The following is a 27,229-nucleotide window of genomic DNA, read 5'->3' as shown; positions in this document are numbered from 1 at the left end:
GTAATCTTTGAGTTTATTGATTTCTCATTTTCTATGTTGCAGAGATGACAAGATTTACAACATCAAATAACAAGTCATTTGATTCTTTCGTTGAAAAAGGTATGCTTTTTAATCAAATTTATTTGTTTTCTTAATGCATTATTTAGTGTTTGCATGCATTTGTTAAATGGTTGCAACAAGAATGTGAATTATGATCTTCTCTTGATGTATCATTTTTTAAATGCTTGACAGTTGCAATATGATGCATTTGTTAGATAATTACAACTTATATTTTTTATTGTTTATATACATGTTTTATTTTGTCAATGATGACATAAATCTTAGTTTTTGATAAAATAAAAATATATAATTACATTTTCACTTCCATTTCGATTCTTATTCGCTTCCCTTTCGCTTCTCACTCGAATCCTATGTCGCTTCCTTCTTCGCTTCTTAGGTCGCTTCCGGTTCGCTCCCTAAGTCGCTTCTGAGACGCTTCCTAGGTCGCTTTCGAGACGCTTCCTGGTTCGCTCCTAAGTCGTCCCTCGCTTCCTGCTTCCGCTTCCCGTATCGCTTCCCGCTCCCGCTTCCTCGACTGGCAACTCTGGTCTCAGCCACGTAACCTCTGTTGTAGCTGCTTCCATAGACCGATACTCGGCCTCAATACTGGATCGTGCAACTGCACGTTGTTTCTTGCTACTACATGCTATTAAGTTTCCATCAATAAAAACACAATAGCCAGACACTGACCTTCTGTCATATGGATCTTCAGCCCAATCAGCATATGCATATACAATTAGTTCCCCAAGATCTTCAGCCCAATTAGCATATGCTCTCCTTTAGTCTTAGATTGATGATAGACTAATCCATCCCCAAGTGTTCCCTTTAAGTATCGAAGGATTCTCTTGACAGCATTCATATGTTATGTGCGTGGATCATGCATGAATTGCGAGATTTGATTCACTGCATACACAATGTCTGGTCTAGTGAAAGTGAGATATTAAAGCATACCCACAAGGCTGCGATATTGTCTAGGATCTCCATATGCCTCCCCATCCTGAGCACTGAGCTTATGATTCAATACTCTGGGAGTGGATAGAGGTTTACAATCCTTCATACATGCCTTATCCAATAAATCCAAGGTATATTTGTGTTGAGTTAATGAAATATATCTATCCTGCCGGTCTACCTCAACCCTCAAGAAATAACGTAGAACCCCCAAATCTTTCATCTTAAACTTTTGACTCAGGAAAGCCTTTGTAGCTTCTATATGTTCATCAAAATTCCCAGTAATAATTATATCATCTACATATATGAGAAGTAAAATACTGACTTGACGATCTCGAAAGATAAATAAGGAATGATCGAGGTGAGATTAAATGAATCCATGTTGAACTTCGACAGAGAAGCTATCAAACCAAGAATGAGAGGTCAGATTTAGCCCATAGATGACTCTTCATAATTTACAGACATGAGTGTTGGGGTTGTGTTTTGCATAACCATGGGGCTGCTCTATATACACTTCTTATTTCAGACTGCCATGCAAAAATGCATTTTTGACATCAAGCTGACTAAGGGTCCAACCATACTGAACCGACAAAGATAAAATTAATCGAATGGTTCCCATTTTGACTGCAAGACTAAAAGTCTCATCATAGTCTTGACCATATTCTTTAGTAAAGACTTTGGCTACAAGTCTCGCATTGTAGCGTTCAATGGATCCATCAGGTTTATAGTTGATCTTATAGACCCATTTAGAACCTACAACATTTTTGTTTGAGGGTCTAGGAACAATCTCTCAAGTTTCACATTCATGCAAGGCTTCCATCTCCTCATTCATAGCCTCAATCCACTTGATTGACATGTATGCCTGCAAGAAACTGACGGGTTCATCTTGCTTTTCAATCTAAGAAACGAATAATTGCAGGTCCATAGAGAAATTATTATAACCGACCCATCAGTCAAAAGGGTGGCGAATTCTTCCAATCCGCTTGAGTTGCACATCAATTTGCTGAGCATATTCTCGTTTCGTCGTACATAGACGACTCCTTGAAATTTTGCGGCATCTAAAGTAGGCATGCTAGGAGCCTACACATTTCTCAAGTCTTCCATCTGAGGCTCTACATCGGTCTCACTCCGTTCAACAGGTGATGTGTGACATGAGAGAACATCATGCGTCTCTATCTGGTTAAATAACTCAGTAGCAAGCCATGGTTGATACCACTCAACGGCCCTGTTGTGCCCATCTACACTTCCTGAGTCCTCAACAATGATTTCATCAAACACAATATTTTGTGAGACTCTGATGCGATGAGTGGTGGGGTCATAGCATCGATATCCTTTGTATTGATCGGCATATTCAACAAACTTGTGCATACATGCTTTGTCTTGAAACCTATCACGTTGAGAGCTATCAATATGAACGGAACATATACAACCAAACACTCGTAATTCATTATAATCAGGTTGAATCCCGAAAAGAGCAAAATAAGAGGATTGGTTCTCTAGCAATCTCATGGGTAGACGATTTATGATATACACAGTTGAGTGGAAGGCCACCGTCCACAAACTCACGGAAACGTGAGTGTCATGCAATATACTTAAGGCACTTTCCACAATGTGCCGATGTTTTCTTTCCGCCACACCATTTTGTTGTGGTGTATGTGGGCAAGATATACGATGACTTATTCCATTATTTTGGAAAAATTCAGTAAATTCCTTTGATAAATACTCGCCTCTTCCATCACATTGAAAATGTTGAATTTTAGACGAAAATTGATTACAGACTGAAGCGAAAAATGAGCGAAAGAGTTTGAACACCTCGGATTTATGTTTCATAAAATAAATCCAAGTATATCTGGAATAGCTATCAATAAAGGTTACGTAAGGCCCCAAACATCATAATAGACAATTTTAAAAGGCACTGAAGCTCTTTGATTTATTGAATTAAAAGGAAGAACATGACTCTTACATAGTTGACAACTGGAACAAAGTGAAGTATCAGACTCAACACTCAGACTAGACTCTGGAACAAGTCCACTCAACACAAGTCTCTTAATGAAAGAACCATTACAATGACCCAAACAACAATGCCAAATCTCTGGCTTATTACACTGAGATAAACTAAAACAATCTTTGAATGACACTAGCTGGACTGGCTGAATGACCGACGAATTTGATGAAGCACCATAAACAAAAGAAGAAAATTTCTTGAGGACATACATGTTTCCCTGTCGTTCTCCTTTTATGTTACATCAGTTCCAGACCCAATATAAACAATACAAAGACTTTTGGATTGATACATAGATTTCGAGTCCAGATCCAGACCCGTAATGGGTATAAAACGACCCAGTCTCAATAGGTTGTTCTTCCGGTTGAGTGGTGGTGGCCATTGCAAGCAATTTCTTCCATTTTGGGCAAATTGGTTTGATATGCCCCGATTCTTTACAAAAATGACAATTTAATTTGCTAGTCTCTCTTTCCAATTTGTCAATTTCCTCCTTGGTTTTGATTCTTAAAATGAGGAGGTTTGTAAGTCCTCGCATTGTTACCCGATCTTTAAACGGCATTCACCCCTTCACTTTCTTCTTGAATAGAGGAGGTTGCAAGGATGCTAGGATTGCTTTTACTAATGCCCATACGGGTTTCTTTCCCACTCAATTTAGTAATAACATCTTCAATGGCGGGAGATGTGAAAGAAGAAAGAATGGAAGACCAAATTTGTTCAAATTCGGGTCTAAGACCATTTAGGAAGTTAAAAAAGTGATCTTCCTCTAGTTGCTTATGTCTAAGCTCGATAGCTTCACCACTCCATTTGGGTTCAAGTATAGCAAGCTCGTCCCAAATAGAAGACAATTCAGCAAAGTATTCTCGAATAGTCATCTCATTTTGTTGTAAGGTCAAAGCCCTCTTTTGAAGGTAGTATTTGTCTGACAAATCTCTTGAAGTATACATTTTTTCAAGATATAGCCAAACTTCGGAAGCTTTCTTGAATTTGATGATGTTGGCATTGATCTTAGTTTTAACGGATGAGAAAAAACAAGATAAGATCTTTAAGTTTTTCATTTCTCATTCATCATGTTTCTTTGAATAATCTTCAAGAGCTCTTTGCCTTTCTTTTCCTTCAAGAATCTTTATATCTCCTTTTTCCATAATGGTAATTTTTTGTTCGAGTTCCGGTATCGAACCTTGAACATACTCCCAAAGCCCCTTCTCTTTAATATGGGCTTCCATATTACCAGCCCAAACATGATAGTTTGAACCATTGAGTTTAAACCCGAGGGAGAAGTGGGAGCCTTTTTCGCCCATTAGAGAGGATAGAAATAACAAAAGAACACGTAACTCAATAGATTTTTAAGTCTTTCTTGACAAAGAAAACTTCTAAAATATTGGCCGAAGAAAATGATCCATTCCAACCTCCAATAGTTTGAAGGCACATTTTTTGAGGCACCCAAGAATGTGGAGAAATGCACGATCTTCCTTCCTCAAACCTTGGCTCTAATACCATGTAAAAGTATCTTTAACAAGATACTATGATCAAGACCTTAATATTCTTGATGATAAGCATGTGCACACATGCACAATAAGCACTCTTAGAACACTTGTGCACAAAAGCACAACTCACTAAATCTCACAAATGCACAAAGGCATAAAAGAATAAAAGCTTTATTGAAAAACACTTGGGCTTTGACCCAAAGCCTTGAAATTACAAAGGGGGAAAAGCCCCTATTTATACACAATAAGGAGGGGTCCAACTCATAGACATTGAAGCCCCTCCAACGGTCACAATTGTGACCGTTGGAGGGGCCCAACGTCTATAAGAGTGGGCCCCCCAAGGTGAGTTGACTAAGTCAAATAAAAAAAAGAAAGAAAAGAAAAATAAAAAAGCAAAATTATAAGCATATTCGTAAAATGAATATGTGCAAGAATGGTGAAATGACTAAACTGCCCCTACGGCTAATAATAAAGAAATATATATTTTATATATACAATTAGGTAGATACATATACATATATATAGTATATGTATATGTATCACCTTTTTATATACAACAACAACAACAACTACGCCTTCATCCCAAAACAATTGGGGTCGGCGATATGAACCAACAAAGAAAATCATTCTGGGTCTTCCACATGAATCCTTCTCCATTCATTTCTATCCAATGCTATGTCCTCGGTGAGGTTCAAAGCATTCATATCCTTTCCTATCACCTCCATCCATGTCTTCCTAGGCCTACCCCGACCTCTTTTAACTAATATATTTTTCCATTTCTCCATCCTTCTAACTAGAGCATCATTAGGCCTTCGTCGAATATGTCCAAACCACCGTAAACGATTCTCTCTCATCTTATTTTCAATAGGTGTAAAATATATATAAGATTACAATATTTGATATATAATTTAACAGGCATAAGAATGGATCAAGAAAATGAGTCATATGATATAAATTTTTGAGAAGGTCTAATGCTCCTAGAGGATCATCGAGGTAAGGATTCCTCAACTTGATCATTTAAAGGGAGATTTTGTGAGTATATGTCAAAAGCATTTGCATGCTCATTTCCCTCATGCAGAATATATGCTATATCATTAGGATTCACACTAGGAGAATCATCTCCTTGATGAGAATGGCTATCACAAAGATTCTCATTATCATAAACAATCTTATTATCTCAAATTGTATCATTAGATTTGTTAGAGTCATCTCTCTAGGAAGTAAGTCAAATAAAAAAGAATAATCAACATCTTTCTGGGTTTTTGATGTTCAAATCCATTTGGATCTTCAAAAAAAGTCACATTTTTTGAAACATAAAGTTTATTGTTTTTAACATCATAGCACTTATATCCTTTTTTATTTTTACCATAACCAATAAAAGCACATTCAAGGGCCTTTGGTGAGAGTTTGTCTTGTTCTTGAAAGAGAACAAAATACAACCAAAGATTCTTTATCTTTTGAAATTCAGAGATATTTTAAACAATTTTTCAAAGAGAAAAATATATTTTAAAGATGAGGATGGCATCCTATTTATAAGATATGTCGCGGAAAGAGCGGCTTCGGCCCAAAAAAAATTGGAACATTTTTAGAGATGAGAAGAGTTCTTGTGGTTTCAATAAGATGTCTATACTTTCTTTCAGCAAGACCATTTTATTGTGGAGTTTTGAAACAAGATCTTTATGAATAATGTCATAAATTTGAAATTATTTTGACATGTATTCCCCTCTGGAGTCGGATCTAAAGAAAGCTATATTATGTTGAAAATGATTTTGAAAAAGAATAAGAAATTCTTTAAAAATAGAAAAAATATCAAATTTGTTTTGAGAAAGTAAACCCAAGTATATCTAGTGAAATAATCAATAAAGACAACATAATATGAATATCCTCCTTTACATATGACAGGTGTCGATCCCCATACATCCAAATGTAGTAACTCAAAAGGTTTTTTCGAAATGAAGTTACTATGTTGAAAAGGGAGAAAATGCATTTTTCAAGGATGCAATCATTGCATGTAAATTCCTTTTCATTACAAAATTTCTCAAAAAGAGGAAAGAGACACATCTTAGAGAGGCTAGGATGACCAAGTCTTTTATGCCAAGTGGCAACACCTTTAGTTTGAACATGATTGCAAAAAGACTTACATGGTAATAACAAAAAATCCATATAGTATAGGTTTCCTTTTCTATAGCCTTGCCCAATCCGCTTTCCAGACCAGAGATTCTGCACATAGCAATTTGAAGATGAAAAAAAGACACTACAACCAAGATCAGATATTTGAGAAACTGAAAAAAGGTTAAAATTAAGTTTTGAAATAATTCTAATATTTGGAACAAAGAATTTTTTTTTATTGCCTAAAGTGGTTTCAAGAGTTCTTATTCCCTTAATATCCAAAGATGTACCATCGGCCGTAGAAACAAAAGATTTGAAAGAATTAGTGTTTGGTTTGTTTAAAAGTAATACATTTAGAGTCATATGAAATGAAGCACCCGAATCAAGAATCCAAGAAGACATATTGGGAGTTGATGAAAGCGCGGCACCAAAAGTAAAAGGTGTGGAAGAGTTATTCTTCATAAATTGTTGAAATGTTTCCGTAAGTTGTGCAATGGAGTCTTTGATATCTCCATCCCTTTTTGGATCTCCATTTGAATTGCTTGAGTTCTCTCCAATGGAAGCCACTTTTCTCTTAGGATAATCGGGTCTAAGATGTCCCAGTTCATTACAAATATGACGCACAATTTTTCTTCCACCACCATTGTTGTTATTTTTTCAAAAATAAGGAGGCTTATATGTCCCCATATTATTACCCAGTTTAGATTTCGCATGTACTTCATCAATATCCTTTTTTAGAGCCAAGTGTGTTTCTTTTTTGCATAAGTCAGCAAGAATTTCACTAAGAGGAGTTGAAGCCCTATGAAATAGTGATCCTCGTAGTTGTTCAGATTTGGGTCTAAGCCCATGAATAAATTGAAAGAATCTCTCTTCATTTGTTTTTACCTTATAGCAATAGCACTTCCTTCCCATTGGGTTTCAAGGAGAGCAAGTTCATCCCATAGAGGAGATAGACTGCTATAGTAGTCTTTAATACTCATATCTCCTTACTTGGTTGCTCTTACCTTTTCTTGCAAAAAGAAATGTCTAGCAAGATCGCTTTTAGTGTACATACCTTTCATGAAGAATCATGCTTCATTTGCCTTTTTGAATTTGGCTAGGTTAGCACAAATTTTGAGCTCCACATTGTTCATGAACCATGCCAATATTTTGGCATGATTACTTTTCAATCTTCAACTTTGGATTGGTATTCATCAATGGCCTTTGCTTTTCTTTTTCATTCAAGGTTTTTTCCTCGTTTCCTTCCTTCTTGGCGAGCTTTAGTTGAGGTTCCAGAACCGTATCACACACAAAATGCCAAAGTTTTTTTACCCTTGAGGTTGTTTTCTATAGTAGTCGCCAAAGTTTCTTACCCTTGAGGTTGTTTTCTATAGTAGTCGCCCACATCCTATAGTTAGTCCCATTCAATTTGAATAAGAGATCAATCTTTGCATCCTTGTCGGCCATTGTGGAAGAGACAAAGGAAAGAGAATAACAATGAGCATGCAAAATACAAGCACACAAAAAATAAAAATAAATGAAAGTCCCTAGAGTGCTCAATCACCTAGGGGCTTTGATATCATGTAATGAAGTACTAGTGCAAATATCAATGTCACAAAGTGACTACAACAAATGCACCAGTACAAAAACAAGAAGCCTCTAATGGGCAAAATACAATAAGCCACAAAGGGCCAGGCACCAAACACATACAATGTGAGAGAGAGAGCTTGAAATAAAAATAATGTATTAAAATGCTCATAAAAGCATTGAAAGGAGATGGAGACAAAAGGCCCCTATTTATACATTTTATGGGACCAAAGGGGGGGCTCTCATACAGTCGTTGGGAGCTCCCAAACGGTCACATTTGTGACTGTTGGGGAGGGTCCCAATGACCCTATGGGTTGGACCCCTTTGCCCCTTTATAAATGACAAAAAGAAAAAAGAAAAGAAAAAATAAAGGCAAAAAATGTCCTTAGTGGACATGTCTATTTACATAAAGAGAAAAAGACTAAATTGCCCCTAGTAGGCATTACAAAAGGTAACAATGAAATAGTATATATATATATATACATATATATGGTATACATATATTTTAACAACATTTTGGTTAGAGCAGAAAATACTCAAGATACTGATTTGATCTTCTAACAGAACTTTCAGTTCAACTTTCATATAACTTCTTTAGTGGATTGCCAAATTCTCTGAGCCAGTGCCACACTGCTTAGGTTGGGAACAAGTGTAATAAACATAGTATTACTTGCTCCCAGAATGAAATTATTCTAGAAAATTGAAGACCTTTGCTTGAACTTCAAAACATTTTGGAAAAGATTACAACCAGAAAGCATCCAGCCCCAAGCACTTTCAAATTTAAATGTCAGAACAAATTCAAAGAAATTCAACTAGCTCAAGTGATATTTTTTAAGAAAGTCTATCGCTCTCTTTGTTTTGTGTGTGTGGGTGGGAAGGAGGGACAGTGTGGTGTCTTTATTTATTTTTTTCACCCTAAACATCGTCAATCAATGAACTGGTTATTAGACGATGATTGAACTTGACAAACAAACAAAGCAAAAAGACGGCAACCTTAAAAGATTAGCATCCAAGTTTCTTGCAAACATGCATTCAGAAGAAAAACACTTTAATAGATAAGAAACATCAGCATATGCACACCATTCCATCTCATCACCAACTAAATAAATCAAAGTAATGATGTGATGTTCATCATCAGTATGTCATGAAAATTAGAAGCACAACCTTAGCAAAGTAAAACCCTTCTTCACTCTCACAACCAAATAAAAACACAAAGCAGTAACTTTTGCACAAGGTTTTTAATGGCCAGACTAATGTAAGCATGCATTAAGGCTTTTTTGGCACTTTATGCATTAAAACTAAAATTATAGAACCAAAATAAGTAATTAGATCATCCATCAAATAAGACAAACTTGTTCAGACAAACTACATAAGTAAAAATGATACCCAAGATAACCAATCATAAGAGTTACGCCCCAAACTGTGCTTTCACTTCCTGACTTGTATGGACCAATATCTGCTCCTGCCTGCACCAGGAAGAACAAGAAGGTAAGTTCATTTTCTCCACTTTTGCTTTTAGTTTAAGAGATAAAGAATTACACTACTGCTACTGAAAACTCCACTATTTTGGTAAGAGGTCCTAGCCAATATTCTTAAAGGAATTGAATCTTTAAATCAACATGAAAAGCACAAGTCCTTAAATCCCTGTCACTATGCAATCTTTACATACACCCAATATTCTTAAAGGAATGAATCTTTAAATCACCATGAAAATCACAAGTTCTTAAATTCCTGTCACTGTGCAATCTTTACATACACTAAGGAGAATTAGTTCTGATAATAGTTTGATGAAGGACAAATAGTTTGAAACATAGCTGCCAATAATGATTTCATGAAGAGGATTTTTCTTGGGATAACTTAAAATAAATGCTTTTTCTTGGAACATTCTTGGAGATTTAAAAAATAATAATAATAGTAAATTTTCTAAATAAAATAAAGTACTTACTTTATTGTTGGATGAATTGCATTGCTGATATTGCCCCAAAAACCAGTAAGTAGCTAGCCAGTAAACAGCCAGCTAAGGCCTCCTAAAAGGACCAACTAAATTGACTTGAGTTGTGCCAATGATTTGAAACAGCCAGTTATTAATGGAATCTGTTATCTACTTCCGCAATAACTGAGTTTGTAAAAAACTTCATACTGACATCACAATATCGACACAAATTTTCAGTGTAGACTTGCAAGCTCTCTGTGTGGAGGAACTGAGAATTCCTCCTGCTTATGCATAATGAAATTCAAATTAAATCCCTCAGTTACGTCATAGACAAGAGCTACACTATATTTTCTTTTAACTTTTTTCTTATTCTAGTGTTCTTGCGGAACTTCTAATGATAGACCGATTCTGAAGGCATTTTAAGATCAGTAGCATTAGAGTCTGGATATAATTATATAAGAGAAAATGAGAAATTCAGCTGGACCTTTTTTATTTGATTGCATGGATGGATTGGGCTTAAGATGGGTTGGATGGATCAAAGAGTTGCTTTTGACAAAGGTGGTTCCAGTTGATAATAACGAATTACGGAAACTTTTCCTCACTTATGACAAGCCTTTGATAGGGTTAGGGACCCTCACCGCTCCCCTTTAACATTGGTTGTCAAAATTTCTTCTTTCCAAGAATAAGGCCATTTCTACGAGTTACATAGAAATTGCAAAGTACCCTTTTGAAAAGAAGGTTTAACACAGCATCTGAAAACCTTTGGCAAGAAAGGTCAAAGCTGAAACTGCAGGAATCCCAATCTGAATTTGACTTTAATTACCGGATATAGAATGAAAAGCGTACATCCGAGCATCACTAGCACAGCCAATAGATATTCCTGCCCGTTATATCGTTTTTGCATAATAAATGTACTCCAGACCTGCAAAAAACCAAAGTGGAAATATGAAAAAAATTGTAAAACATACCTCATAAAATGCTAAAAGTTTGACCAATAAATGCAGATATTATTTTAGGAAAGATAGTGGGGATGTTTTATATAGAACAAGGCAACCAAAAGATACCACAGGCTAATGACATTTGTTTGTAGACAGCATAAAGAACACATAATTGGATCAGCAAAGTTGATCTGTGAGCATTGCCCTGAATTTCCCATGTAAAGTCAATTCATAGGAAGCATAAAAACAATATCATAGATAACTGTGAAAAGTGTGAAAATTAGTTGGTTTTCCCTGAATAAGCGCCCGTGCTATTGGCTAAACCCACAAAAGTTCATCCCTTACCTTGTTTTCCAAAAAATGCATCTGAATTTAAGCTAACCATGGCAAAATCAACCATGTGCTCAAGTTCCAATTATAAGGCTGACAGAAACTGTAACACATGCAACATTACCATTTGAACCTTCTGCACAAGATTCTAAGAAGTGCAAAAAATTCAAATGATTTTGGAAAATAACAAAGTGATAAAACTTTAAGAAGCGGCATAAATACTTGAAAAGAGGCCCTTTAAAAGGCTAGACAGCAAAAGAAAAATGGAAGATCAAACTAAAATTTCAAAACCTAATCTGTTGCAGCATAACCCAAATAGTGGAATGAAGCCAAAGTCTACAAATCCCAAACCCACAACATAAACAAAATAAAGCAACCTCCCAATATGGGAGACCCCAAATAATAGAATCCTTTTAGAGAGAGAGAGAGAGAGGGAGAGATAGGGAAAGGGATCATCCTTCCTTCCACCTCCTATTTCCTTCAAACTATAAAAGGATGAACAGACGCTAAAGATGGACTTACAGACCAATGGCTAAAAAAATAAGTAGATAGATCGCTAGGATACGGTGGCAAAAGGAAATCAGTAAAAGCTGATACATATAAAAGCAATTTCATGTCATAACACGTGTCGGTCAATGTTTGGGCACAGTTAAGTGGAAAAGGGTAAACATGTATTTAATAGTTTAAAACTTTAAAATTGAGGGATGTTTTACATGATAAGGGATAAGGGAGGAACTTTGATGGTTTTAGCAAATAGGCAAGGGACTTGGAAGAAACCAAAAAATTATTTATGTAATCAAAAGCATTCCATGTAGTGTACAGCATGAATATTTGGCAATGAAGTTTTTTACATAAGCACATTGTCAATGATAATGGTGGTTAGCAGCACTAAGTAGGAAAAAATCAGCTGGAAAGTGCTTCACTATTACAAAGTTACCTTAGATCTGCTTTCTAATTGAAAGTTCAATAATCTCAAAGGAATATTGAAGTGAAAAACTCAAAAACATGAGGAAAAGGCAGTAATTGGTGTTAAAAATATGAAAGTAGAGCTAGAGTTTAACTAACATGAGAATTGACATCTGACATATAGTAACCAAATGACTTTGAAGCACTACGAAGGGTAGCTCACCATCACAGGTATCATCTTTGCACACTTTGCTAGGGTCTGAACAGGGAAACTAACATACTTGAGAGCCTGCAACGATCAATTCATAATCACAAATTCATAACAAAAGCATTAAATATTATCTATATAAATCAGTTCTACAAGCAGAGGTGAAAGCAAGATCCATTACCTCATATTGGCATGTTGTTGTCAAGATGTTTGATATAGAAACAACACAATATTTATATATTGGAGATGCAGGGTCTAGGGCTTTTTTGTTTACCTATAAAATCAAGAATTTATTTGACATAGGATTAAGGCCATATAATGTAGTTGATTCATGAATTTCTTGAAGATATTAGTTATAGCTCACCAGCACGGCACCTGCAGCTATGGTTGATGTTGTAAGACGATTACAGAAAACAAGAAAAAGTGAGTACTTGAAAAACTCACGATCTTTCCCATATGGAACTCTTATAATTCTTTCCTGCAGAACAATTCATTTGTAACATAAGCAAAATAGAGAGAGAGAGAGAGAGAGAGAGAGAGAAAAGGGGGCAGCAAAGCACCCTTGTGCTGGGTGACACTCCAGTTGTAGATTAGTTATCACTAATCAGTATCATGAAAAATGATGGATGCCTTGGAAATTGGAATTAAATGGACATATAAGCAGCACAATAATGACTTTAAAATACCCTTTATCATAAACAATAATCAGATACACCCAACTGAAAGCAAATAAATTAACAATTTAATCAAAAACACATTCTAGGATATTTACAACTTCTTGCATTTTATGCAAGTACTGTATCATCTCATAACTGGCAAGGGTAATCTAGGTATTGTTTTTTAACTACATATTTTATATAATCAGCATGAAATGCGATTTCATACTTAGAAATTAGAATGTAATTTTCTTATCAAATTTTGTTTGTAGACTTTATGGTCATAGAGTTAAAAAGAAACAAAAGGAATGGAGCAAAAAGACTGTTCTTTGTGCATGAGAAGAATAATCATGACGCATGCCAATACAACATCAACAAAGAATTAAAGGTTTCTTATCTAGGTCATTGAACACAAAGTCATGAGATTGATTAAAAGCTTTTGATTTCTAAAGAAAGCATGCATAGACTTATCGAATGACAGAAAAGTTGCCGCAAAAGAAAAATCATTTTGGGTAGCCTTTAAAAGATATTCCACCTAGAACTGTAGTTAGCATATTGAGACATCCAATAACATCTAAACTGGTCTGAGAGCTTATCTATGTAACTATTGCTTGGGCCACATCACCTACGCAATAGTATGCTTCATTTTTTAATGAGAATCATGTTACTGAGGGTGGAAAGTTTCCTAACATCCTTGAAGTGTGCTTTGATGATAAGAAAAGTGAGTTACATCCATTTGTCTGTACAGGGACATCTACACTCTTGCTCCCCAAGTGGGTGTTGATTAAGCACTGACCAAGGGAAACATTATAGCACTATAAAGTTATAAACCATAACAAATGTCATAGAATCAATCTGAAGCTTTCCTCCACAAAAAAAAATTATTATGTTTATTTGCCTCGGCTCCTTGTTGTGTACTGCGAGCTAGAGTTTTTCACATCACAAGGTAATTTGGACTGACAAAAAATGAAATAAGAATATTATTCAAACATAAAATATCACGGCATCGATCAGTCAACAGGTTGATAAAACTCATTGAGTTGGAAATCTACCAAGTGGGCTTGCCATGTCAAGAACCACCTATTAATGCACCAATCATGTCATGAAGTAAGCCTTGAGCTGAGAAAATTTTGATCAAGCCCTTGTATTGCTATATGATTATTACTTTTCATGGATTTCTAATGTCTTAATTTCCCAATTGTTTAAGCAAACATGGCACATGCAATACATTATAAATGGTGAAGTTTTCATGCTCTTGACATCCAACTGATCATCCCTCATCCATAATTTTGAATTAATTGAAATAATTCATATAATAGGATCTTAACTGTACATTACAACCTGCAAAAGGGAAATACCCCTTAAGACTCTTGAAGAAATAGCTTCCAGGTTAACACAAATTAACAACATTTGTACACGGACTCCAAAGAATAGCATACCTTAGGAGAAACAAACAGATCAACTGCCTAAGAAGAGAAACCAATGACATGCACATCATGGACGGTAGCCACATCCAATGTAAGTCAATCAAGTACAAGCACAACAGCTCCAACCACATCCTCGACACATTTGATCAATAAAAGAAGATGGTGAGCAAATGAGGAAAGTGCCAAAATAGTAGTTGGAGGAGACAAAGAGAGCAAATTGGCAGTATAAGATGGACACCTTATGTTTGTTGTTGATTGAGCATGACCAGGCTGTGTAATATAACAAATGAGATACATCAAGAACAGGTCAGATTGCTATAGAAGGTGATCATAAAGTTGATAACATTGCAAAGACTAATGTATTGAACCTCAACTCAGCAATGACTTCAGATTCCCCTTTAGCCCATGAAATTAAATGAGCTTCCTGAATGCTCTCATCCATTATTTTGTGAAAGGAGCCTAGATAGTCATTAATAAAAGTGCACCTCAACACTGCAATCCATTTATGAAAACAAACAACTGAGGGTGAAAACGATCATATTCAGGTTATCTGTGGATACCAAATCTTTTCCCCTATGACCTAGCCCGAACTGCAGCCCAGAGAGCATAAAAAACTTTGCTCAGGCTTCTCAAAGACAATATTTCTTTTTTTGTTTTTTCTTATGTTGATAATGCCGCTCTCTGAATGGAGCCACGTGACAATCTTTTTTGTTTATGCTCATGAATCTGCTCTCAGAATGGAGTCTGATCTAACTAACAAATGGCTAATTGAAACAGCCATGTCACAACATTCCGTTCTAAAGAAAGCTATTAGGCGTGAGAAAGCTTGAGGATAATGGTTCTTCAACACATTGCTCCAAAATTTACAGGCCTTATGAGCATATTCTTATAATATAATAACAGAAGTGAAGGAATGGGTAATGCTTTAGGAGCAGTTATAACAAAATATTTTGTCATGAATCGGTGAATATAAGCATCACAGGGACAGTTTAGCCACTTGTAGACATGCTCGGTTTGTTTACAAACAATCTGAAAGTCAAGAATGGGCTTAGAACTTGGGCCTAAAGGAGCTGCACCTGCCTAGTCCATCTTGATTACTCCTACTTGCTAGCACTGAAATGGCATCCCCTTCCGTAAATCACACATGCACCCAGTGTAACATACGAAGATAGCAACCCATCCACCACCGAGAATTCTCATTTATCCCACACTCACAATAATTATAAAGTATAGCCAAAGAAACCAAGAATTTCTTGAACAAAGGCAAGCTTAAACGTCATCACCGTACTCGCTGCCACAGAAGCTCCGTCAATCAACAGCAATGCACACATAAACAAGACGTTTACAAGCACACAACCAACCAGCTATGCAATGAACACACCAATTCCAGATTTCCGTCCCAATCCAACAAACAAACCAATTAGCTACAAAATCCCGTCTTTGTTCCCCACCAACGAGCTAAAACCAGCAACACTCACTTCAAGTTTTCCCATTTTTTCCACGAATTCCGGGCATCTAAACGGCGCAGACGAAGTATTCGATAGATATACAAGATGGGTACCTGAAAAACGCCGTAGACGACGAGCGTTGTCATGATCCCTCCCACGGAGACGATCCATTTGAGCAGCGTCCTCTCCGTCTGCGCGCTAATGGAACCGGCGTCCATCAAAGCAGGGGCGGTCGTCATCTTGGGTGGTTCATTGCAGGTGGGAGTGAGGGGAGCGAAGGAGCTCGTTGCGCTTCGTCCCCTTTTGGTGATCGGCATCCGTGTTCGGTTGCCCGGAAATGAAGGGGAGTGATGATAGGGCCATTTTTGACCCTGTCATCCTTCCCCCTCACCCTACATTCTTTTTTTGATGTTGGGGTTGCCTTGCCTGGTTTTGGTGGGTTTAGGCCGACTTAGCCATGTTGGTCTCCTACCAGTCTTGTAGCACTCAAAATATGGAAGTCTCTCAAATCTTGATCCCTGCAATGTTATTTGTTTGTGTGGAGAGAGAGAGAGAGAGAGAGAGAGAGAATTGACCAATTTCTTCTGGGCTATGTCACAGGGACACTTTATTTTGAGGGTGTGTCTGGAATGACACAAGCAGACACGTGTGACATTATTATAATATTTGTAATAATGTTGTAATATTTTTAGTATTTTTATAATACTTTTTAATATTTTTCAATAAAATACATATTTTTTACTTTTAAATCATCAAAAAAATAGTTTTTTATTGTTTAAACAAATTTATAAATCGGTGCCCTCGTGCCCTGTTTACCCAAATTTTTCAAACTTGAGAGTCGAACTCGCATATGCCCTCATGTCTATGAATCTTTGTGACAGCTTCTGGGTATATATATATAGAGAGAGATCTTATATATATATATTGAATCATGAATTTCCTTATGAGGAAAAAGATGCATTTATGTTGGCCAGAGCCCTCTCTCTCTCTCTAAATTTTCTTTTTCATATCTTCTGAATTTGTGATGATAAAATTTATGGACATTCAATTCTCTTTTCCATTTATTGTGAATTTGTAATGATCAAATTGCCAAACATTAAATCCTCTTTTCCATGCCTTGTGAACCTATGATTGTAAATTTATTATGAGTTCTCGTTGATATTTATGATCTAGAAGGCAAATTTTTCTGTGGGTGGAACATTCATGTTTCCTATCAAACCGAGTTTACACCTCCACCATGGGAAAGCATTTCCTGTCATAAATGTCAGTTTCAAGATAAAGTAGCTTCTTGGAAGGACGTGTAACAAAGAGGGGGTACTGAGATGAAGGCACTGGATCAAACCTGCTGGCGCACCGGTGTGTTCGTAGCTTTCAGAGGTAGGCCACGTAAGGCAGGGTGGTCGTGGGGCCCCCACTCGAGGTTTTCCTAGGCACAGAAACTACATGATTCAAATTTAAGACTCTGTGATTCAAACCCAAGGACCATGTTTGAGTTTTGTTTGTCTTTTTTAAGTATATTTTTTCCTGTTCCAAATGTTTCTATGCATTGGGTGAGAGTTTCTTCTTTTTTTCATTTTCAAAGTATTTCTCATTATGGGTATGAATGAAACCTTTCATAACATTCTAAAAAAAACTCAACTAATCAGATATTGCTAATTATGAATACTAATTGCTTTGCATTATTTTTGGAAATATATCAATGACAAGAAGATACCAACTTGTAAGAAACGCATTTTCTCAGCATATATCAAATTTCATCCAATTGTAAATCTCATATACTGGGAATTCATTACTCATGGTCCACTTCTGCCTCACACAGAGTGAGGGCTCAAACATTTGTGAGGCCTTCTTGTCAGAAGCTCAACAAGGTCATGGAGGCCCAATATGGATAGGAGTAGGGTATACATACCATAACTCACTGCATTTACATATAATTAGGTCACTTTGGGTTGGACTTGGATTCTTAAGGAAGAATGTTAAAAAAATGCCAAATTCCGATTATTGATTGGATATGGTTTGGTTTAGCAAATACTAGCTTAGGGGGACTTGAATTTGGTTAGATATCTAATCCAAACTCCAATTGGTCACATTTAGATCTGTTTGAAGCTAGTAATTTGAATGGAGTTTATGCATTTGGAAAGGTGGCAGGTAGGGCTAGGAAAAAAGATGAGCAGCATGTCGTTAGTCTCGGCTCAATTCATGAGAAGCTCAATTCGGCTTAGAAATTGAGCTCGATGAGCCAAGCTACAAGCCAGTTGGTTTACGTAAACATGCTGAGCACAAACATGACAAGCTCAGCTTAGCTTAGCTTGGCTTGGCTCGTCTCGTATAGGTTTTTTACTTATTATATATTTAAATATTTATATTTTATATATTATATACATTTTATATATTATCAAATAATTAAAGAACACTAAGAACAAATTCTTTAGAAAAGGAGAGAGCTTATGATTGGCTCGTATAGCTTGCTTGTAACTAGGGGTGGCAAAACCCGCCAACCCGCCTCTTAGGCGGGTTCGGTTTGGCTTAAACTAACCCGTTTAATAAACGGGTCGACCCGCCTAGCCTAACCTGTTTATTAAACGGGTCGGGTTCATGTTAGGGGTATGCCGACCCGCTAACCCGCCTGCTAACCCGCCAATCCATTTACCCAACCCAACCCATTTATTAAACGGGTTAACTGGGTCGTGTCGGGTTACCCGTTTAATAAATGGGACGGGTTCATGTTTGCCACAGCCAACCCGATTAATAAACGGGTCAGGTTCGTGTTGAGGTATGCTGACCCACCAACCTGCCGACATGACCCGATTGTCACCCCTACTTGTAACGAGATCACAAGTTGAACCCAAACAGAGGTGTGTCCTTAACGAGCCCAGCCCAAACAGCTCAAGCTCAGAAGTGCTGATTTATAGATTTAGCAGCCACCTGCTCTAGGAGGTGAGAATTACCAAACCCAGTATTCGGTAAAAATCTTATGAGAGACGGCCTCACCTCTTTTACCAAATGCATAAACTACTTAACGTCATTCTCAGCTACCACAAGGTAGTTTGACTAAGTTTTGTCCAAATACAAAAGCTCTCATCTTATCTACCAGTTCTCAAACAGAACTTTACTGATCCAAACCCTAATTCTAATAACCACCATGGATCTTACTTGGGAACGGTGAGACTGGGGCCCACACACAATTCCATCAAATAAGATGTGCAGTTGAGATTGAATATAACCGATGAATCGGTCCTATATGGTATGTCCTGATCCGCCCTTGTTCCAACGCAGTCGGTATGCCCAAGGGTATTCTTTTGCCAGAGATTAAAGAGTCATGGTAAAGCCTCTCTCTCTCTCTCTCTCTCATGTATGTAGTGGGTGCCATTTTTCTTTACACACTAGTGTATGTTTGAATCCCTCCAATAATGGATCTCTTGTCCAAGACACCCCCTCCATCCATTTGGATTAAAAAAATGAGGATTTGAAGGATTTTCAGTTAGGGATGGCAGTGGACCGGGGAAAACGGTGTCTTGCCTTGCCTCGTTTGGACCAGAGATGGAGGACATGAAACAGGAATGGAGGCGGGGATGAAAGTTAAAATCAGAACCCATGCGGAGATGGACTTACGCTTCCTCCCACTCCTCCCTGTCCCGTCCCCAATCCTTCTAAGAGATGGCAATGGATCGAAGGGAAATAAGGCCCTGCTTCGCCTCGTCTCATTTGGACCGGGGATGGAGGACATGAAATAGGGATGGAGGTTAAAATCCAAACCCATACGGGGATGGAAGCAGGGATAGAGGTCCGGATTTTGAGACAAGGCGAGGGTGGAGACCTTGTCCACTGCCCCTGCCCCGATCCACTGCCATCCTTATTTTCAGCCTGTGGTGGACATTTCAGATCTTCAAATATGAGATCCCTTATTTGAGTGAGGGTCAAATCAAGGCATGGACCCATACTTTGATCTACGTGCCCATGGATCTTTGAGAGATCCACAGCATTGAGACTCCCTTTAATGGTATTCATTTATTCATACGCTTTTTTTTTAAAGGCAAGCAGACCCCTACCAGTTATACAACGATACTATTGGGATTTGAACTTGCAACTTCCCAACACAAGGTAACGTGCACTAGCTGCTCCTACCAGACAAGCAGAGGAGCCCCCGTTGGTCATTTATCCATTACATTCATAACTACTTGCCTCGTTGCAATTTGCAACCATATATGTTTCAATGGAAGGAAAATGTCATTGACATTACCATCCTCACCCAAATGGATGGTCGTCTTAACTAATGGATTATTATGGTTTCCAGGATCAAGTTGGAATTGAGATCAGGTGCAATGTGATTGCACACTTTAAGTGTGCTGCTGCATCTCATCACCCACCCATCTGCTGTTGGGTTGGGCCCCACAGCTAACAGGCCGTAGATGAAGAGTGATCAAGTGCAGCAGCCCTCTAAAAGCGTGCAATCACATTGCACCTGATCCTCCTTCATCAAGGAGAGGAGAATTGCCACCAACCCCAAAGTTTCTCCTAATCATCCAAACCTATATACTGAATACAATATTAAGGTAAGGTTGACCCAGTCAACCAAGGCTCGCACCCAAGTCCACAATCGTTTGACCAAGGCACACCAGACTTGATCATTGACTCAAACCGGTCCTGTGGGTCGGTCAACACTCAATTATGTCGATATCAGCGATGACTCAATCGAGTTCACAGAATAGGCCATGTCAACTGTCTATATTCTAATTCTAGACTTAAGATGCACCGAGTCAAAATTTGACTCGGCATACCTTCTAGAGTTTTGTAACCTAACAAAGACCCTTTCCACGTTGAAAAAGTCCAGATCTACATGCACATCATGAAACAGGGTTCCAAACTGGAACCGGATTCAACCGTAACAAGTTCAAGCTACACTTCCATATTCTCCTTTGAAACAAGGCACCAAATTATCAATCATAAGTAACCAACTAGGGAAATATTCAATTGTGTTGGGGTTTTCATACTGAAACCCTTATGAAATAAGCAAGGCGTTTCAAACTTAAAATTCAAAAAGGGGAGTTTGAATATCTTAAAAAAAAGGAGTTTGACTAAAAGATTTTTTTACCTTGGATGTCGTTCAACCATTTGATTAACGGCAGCTATAATACCATTGGTGTATAGGTTTGTTTCTTAGATAGGTCCTCCCACAAACTTTTTAAGAGCCACTAAAGCTTTAGATGAGCATCATCTATAACAAAAAAAATTGTCTTGACTGAATTTTTCAAAAAATCATAGGATTTGGTTTTGTGTCCCTTTGTTTTCTTGACATAGCGGGCTGCCTTTCATCTAATGAATAAATGGATGAACAACATCCAAGGCCTGTCAGAGCTGCCTCAGATCAGAAACACCTCTAACAATAATATTGATAGAGGTGCCTTGGATGTTTTTCATCTATGAGATAAACTGCAACCCAAAACACCACTATTTTTTTATGTTTTTAGTCGTTCATTTCTTGTGCTTTAGATGTCATTCATCCAAAAAATGAACGACTCTAAATTTTTGTGGGGCTCACTGTGATTCGCTCGTCGGTACAAGGTTCAACCGTTCATGGCACCTTTACCAGGAGTAATTGAACCAAGGATTGAATTCATGCCTTTTGCTTTGCCTAAATTTGTCTAAGAGATTATTCTAAAATCCTAAATGCACATGAAATCAAGCTTGTGCTATGAGTTTTGAACTTTGAGTAATGTGTATGCTTTCATTGAAAATATTTCAGAAATCAAGATTTTTCAAGTGATTTTGAAATAGGTTTGAAAACATCTTTTAGGAAATGATTCAGAAATTGAACTAGATTTGAAAAAGATTGAAATTTAAATCCAAAAAACTTGGGTTTGAAGTGATTTTTGAGATTCAAAAGGAAATTAGAAATTTGAAGTTCTGAAAGTTGAAACTGAAATCAAAAGTTGAAATTGCAAGTTAAAATAAACTTGTGAAATTTCATAAGTCAACATTTGGAATCTTAAATTTGAATTGAAAATGAATGTTTGAAGTTGAAAATGGATTTGGAAAGGAGTGATAAAAGACTGAATTTGGAACTTTGAAGTTGAAATTCCAAAGTGAATCTCAAACTTTGATTAAGAATTGAATTGGATGTTTGAAATAAAAAATCAGAATTGAATTTGAGATGGAAGGTAGAATTAAAATTTTGAATTTTTGAAAAAGAAGTAAAGAATTGAATATTTGAAATTGAAATGACATTCAAAGTCAAAATATGAAATTCAAAAATGTAAAGTTCAGAAATATGAATTAAAAATTAAAATTTTGAAATAAGATTTAAAACTGAATGAAATTGAGGGATAAAAGGTAAATCTGCATTTGTAAAAGGGAACTTGAAAAATGATTTTGAATCTTAGAAATGAAAACTGTATTTCTGAAAATTCATTTCAAAATCACTTGAAATTTCGAAAATGATTTGAGATGATTTGGAAAGATGGCAAATAATGATGCAAACAGATGATGTAGAATCAAGTAAATGTATGCAATTGAATTATGATCGGATACTTAATCGAATTCGTGAGATTCAGATTGAAATATCAGCCTCAAATCAACTTTGATTGATTCTGATATTTACAATGTTGAATCCATTCCATGGAAAGCACAATAAATCAAAAAAGAAATCTCGATGAAACGAATAAAGAGAAAAATGCATGAACTACGGTTATATAGTGCAAGAAAATTTACAGAACGGCAACTGCGATTGAGAAGGTAAGAGAGGAGAGAGGTACTCACCCTGAATTTGCGAAGGTAAGAAATGAAGCTTCCCTCTTGGAGCTGCTACCAGATTGGATCTTCTTCCACCGTGAGAGAAGTAAATGAGCAGGATAGAGAAAGGAGGAGGAGGGGAAGAAAGAAAAGGGGGAATCAGAAGAGGGGAGATAGAGAAACTTGTTCTATCCGCCTCCTTCTAGATGATTCTATCAAGAGCTCGATGGTGCTCGATGGATGAGGGATGCGAGAGATGGATCCCAGCCTTCCCTTGCGATGGTTGTTATATAAGAAGTCGTTACAGATTTTTCAAAATTGGTTCCTCAATGTTTTAAAGAATTTCAAAAAGAAGGTCTTTAAAAAAGATTTTTCAAAAAGGAGGGTAGAGCTACTTTCTAAAAAAAATTCTTTTATGTTTTATAAAAAAAGACCTAAAAATACGAGAGAGGGGGGTCCACATGAGGTTTTTTTTTGAAGAATTTAAGGAAATATTGAATTTGGAATTTTGAGGATTTTATAAAAAGAGACTTTTGAAATAACAGAGTTAATTTTTTTTTAAAATTGGGTTTTCAAAATAGATTTAGATCCGAGATTTTTGAGTAAATATCGAGCTTGAATCTCGAACTGAGGAAACATGGAGATTGGATCTGGGTAAAATACCTGAGCCAATGTAGAGAATTGATTTTTGGATTTTTTGAAAATAGAAGATCTGGGCTCAGAATTGGATTTGTATATCTGATCTGGATCCGAGGTTGGATCAAAGATAGAAAATGAAATTGGGTGTCAGATCTTCAACAAGGAAGTGAATTCAAGAAATAATTAGAAATTAACCTAATTGCCCTTCTGATTGACTCAACAGGTGGGTGCTAGGGGCAAAAAGGGAAATTATGAAATTTTGAAAAAAAATGGGGTGTTCACACTCATCTGAGAGGTAAATTATCCAACCATGGTATTTAGGCACATGGATCAAATGACATCTGATGCCTCTTACCTGATCCGGTATCTTTTTAATGGAATTCAAATTTTGTATAATTTAAATATACAATCTGAAAATGAAATCCAACTTGTTTAACTAGTTAAACTTGAAAAAACCTTAGTTCAAGTATGGAATGGTCGGTCAGATATGGGTACAAATCAGTAGCATTGACATTGTCGTAATTTCAACTTATACAGAGAGAGAATCTTTTTCACTTGCCTTGGTATATATTTTGTTGGGAAGCGACTTCATACAGATCCGAATTTGCAACGGGATGAAGGCTTCGCAGTTATGCTCAAAATCGCCAGGGAGTCCGAACTCTCAACACTCTTATTTGCTTAATGCTATGAATTTTGTGTATATTGTGTTGTATACACCATACACTGTTTCACTTGCATTTTATAGACTACGAAGAGGGTTCAAGCTTTGGGACACAACCCCTGGGAGAAATCCCTTCATCCCTCAAGAAACTCTTCTCTTGAAATGTGTCTGTTGAAATGACTCTCAACCTTAAAAGACACTTCTCTTGGAACGTGACTATTGGAATAGTCACTCCAACAGTCACTTATAGTCATATGATCTTACATCTCCGACTTGGCTATAAGGGACTTCCTGTGTTTATATGCTTGTTCTCAACTGGAACCTTACATACACACTTTCTGAGTAAACTCACCCCTGTATTTATATGCTTGTTCTCAACCGGAACCTTGCATATACACTTTTTGAGTAATCTTTACTCATTTATCACTTAGATATATCTGAGTCCCATCTGACTTACATGTCTAGTGAAAACATCATCAGTGACTGCCTTAGTTAGCGGGTTTGCTACTATGTCACTTGAATGAACATAGTTCTCTGTTATTTCATTTTTCATAAGCATATCATGAATATATTGATACTTAACTTCAATATGCTTACTTTTAGAGTTATTTGCTCTTGTTTGTATTAGTCTTATAGCAGCTTTATTGTCACAATATAGTTAAACTGGATCTTTTGGAATGTCTAATTTAAACTCATTTAAGAAACGATTTATCCACACACCAAATGTGGCCACCATATTACGGGTTATATACTTAGCTTCCTGGGTATGTTGTGCCACACACCCTTGTTTCTTGCAAGACCATGCAATTGCCCCACCTCCTAACATAAATACATAACTAGAGGTGGACTTTGCTTCATCCCTATCACCAACAAAGTCAGCATTTAAGTATTCTACAAGTTTTAAACTATCTGACTGATAGCATATCTTAAGTTCCGTAGTTCCCTTTAGATATCGAAAAATTCTCTTCACTGCTTCCCAATGAGAGAGCCCAGGGTTACTTTGATATCTACTTACTAGACTTACAACAAAGCTTAAGTATGGTCTAGCACAAAGCATTGCATACATCAGGCTTCCAATTGTCTGAGCATAGGGAACATTCAACCTTTCTTGTCTATCCTTTGGACAATCATTCTTACTTAGCTTTTGACCTTTATTACAAGGGTACCTTTTGCCTTGATACTTTTCATTCTAAATTTCTTTAGAATGTGGTCAAAATATTTTTCTTGACTCAGACATAGCAATCTTGATTTTCTATCTCTGTGGATTTTAATTCCAAGGATATGTGAAGCCTCATCCATATCCTTCATTTCAAATCGAGAACTTAACCATGATTTAGTCATATTTATCATGTCTATATCATTTCCTGCAATTAATATATCATCAACATAGAGGGATAACACAGTAAACTTACTCTCACTTTTCTTGGCATATACACAGTGCTCTCGACTATTTGCCTCATAACCCAATTTGCTTATAGCATTATGAAAAGTCAAATACCACTGTCTTGGTGACTGCTTAAGTCCATCCAAGGATTTATTTAACTTGTATACTTTATCTTCTTGACCTTTACTTTCAAAACCTTTTGGTTGTTACATGAAAATAATTTCATATAATTCACTATTTAAGAAAGTCGTTTTCACATCCATTTGATATAGGTCAAGATCAAAATAAGCTGTCAATGCCAAAATAATCGAATAGATGCCAGTTTGGCTACAGGAGAGTAAGTTTCTTCATAATCAATCTCTTCTCGTTGAGCATAGCTTTTTGCTATTAATCTGGACTTGAATCTATCAATAGATCCATCTGCCTTGAGTTTTTTCTTGAGAATCCATTTGCTACCAATTGTCCTATATCCATTAAGCAAGGTAGCTAGTTTCCAAACTTCATTCTTTTCTATGAAGTCCAACTCATCTTTCATTGTTTCCTTCTAGAGTTCAGACTCATTAGAAGCAATTTTATCTTCAAAACTCAAGTTATCAAGAGTTTCATACAAATTCATGAAATAACATAATTCTTCACCCAAGAATGTATAATAATCATTCAAATACGATGGAGGAGTTCTTGTTCTTTTCTGTCCAGTTATTGGTTGTGAAGTTTATTCATTATTTACAACTGGATGGTTATGCTCTAAATCTTGAATGGGTATCCCATGATAATTTATGATATCAAAAAAGGCATCATCATCTTTAGGATCGAAAATGCTTTCCTGAGTTTCCAAGAATTTTACCTCTCTACTCTCTATAAATCCTTTTTCAAGATTATATAGTCGATATATCTTTGATCCCTTCGAGTATCCCATGAAGATGCATTTGATAGTTTTATTATCTAACTTGTCTCTCAATTGACTAGGAATTAATACATGAGCAGGTGACCTTCACTTTCGTAAATGACTCAAGTTTGGCTTCCTACCAATCCATAATTCATGGAGAGTAAGCTCTACAACTTTAGAAGGAACCTTATTCAGGATATACATGGTAGTGCAAATTGCTTCTCCCCAGAATTTCATGAGAAGATTTGCATGTGCCAACATAGATCTTGTCGTATCCATTAAAGTTTTATTCCTTCATTCTACTACACCATTTTGTTATGGCGTATAAGACATTGTTGTATAAGGAGTTATATTATTATCAGTGCAGAAGGTCTTAAATTCATCAGAGTTATATTCACCTCTTCTATCAGATCTGATAACCTAGATTTTCCATCCTAGTAATCCTTCAACTTCATGTTTGTATGCCTTAAACTTTCTAGACCTTCTTATTTCTTAGAAATTAGGTATATGTATCTATACCTAGAGTAATAATTTATAAATGTGATGAAATATGATTTTCTTTCATATGTTTCTACGGTTAAAGGTCCACAAATATCTGTGTACCAGAACTAACAAATCACATGACCTACTTCCCTTAGAAAAATGTTTTCTTGTCATTTTTCCCGATATGTATGGTTCATATTTTTTAAATTCTACATTTTTAAGGGAAGGTAATAAACCCATGCAAATTATTCTTTTCATTTTATTGACATTTATATGCCACAACCCTAAATGCCATAAATATGCATCTACATTAAATACACAATCAATATAACTAAAAATATTCATTGCATTACTTATAGAAGGAGTTACATTAAGACGAAAAAGACCATGGTTAGCATCATAGCGACCCCTGAGCTTCACTTTTCATCTTTCCCAATAGTGACCTTGTCACCC

At 36.4% G+C, this 27,229-nt stretch overlaps 1 protein-coding gene across 1 annotated transcript in view; it reads right to left on the bottom strand.

Annotated features, from left to right (window-relative positions):
• Positions 1 to 16,503, bottom strand: part of LOC149842004 (UDP-galactose/UDP-glucose transporter 5B-like) — a 33,009-nt gene extending 16,506 nt beyond the window's left edge. The window contains exons 1-6 of the mRNA XM_089998828.1: positions 16,108 to 16,503; positions 12,828 to 12,941; positions 12,645 to 12,737; positions 12,479 to 12,544; positions 10,905 to 11,003; positions 9,535 to 9,614 (exon numbers count right to left, since the gene is read on the bottom strand). Coding sequence (XP_089854954.1) covers positions 9,535 to 9,614; positions 10,905 to 11,003; positions 12,479 to 12,544; positions 12,645 to 12,737; positions 12,828 to 12,941; positions 16,108 to 16,311 — 656 coding nt within the window. The 5' untranslated portion in view covers positions 16,312 to 16,503. The remainder of the gene's footprint in view (positions 1 to 9,534; positions 9,615 to 10,904; positions 11,004 to 12,478; positions 12,545 to 12,644; positions 12,738 to 12,827; positions 12,942 to 16,107) is intronic.
• Between the last annotated feature and the right edge of the window lie 10,726 nt (positions 16,504 to 27,229).

This window comes from Nuphar pumila, chromosome 3, assembly GCF_984573655.1.
Source record: "Nuphar pumila chromosome 3, dmNupPumi1.hap1.1, whole genome shotgun sequence".
NCBI lineage: Eukaryota > Viridiplantae > Streptophyta > Magnoliopsida > Nymphaeales > Nymphaeaceae > Nuphar > Nuphar pumila.
Note: the sequence above shows the minus strand (reverse complement) of the source record. Positions and strands in the feature narration are given on the sequence as shown.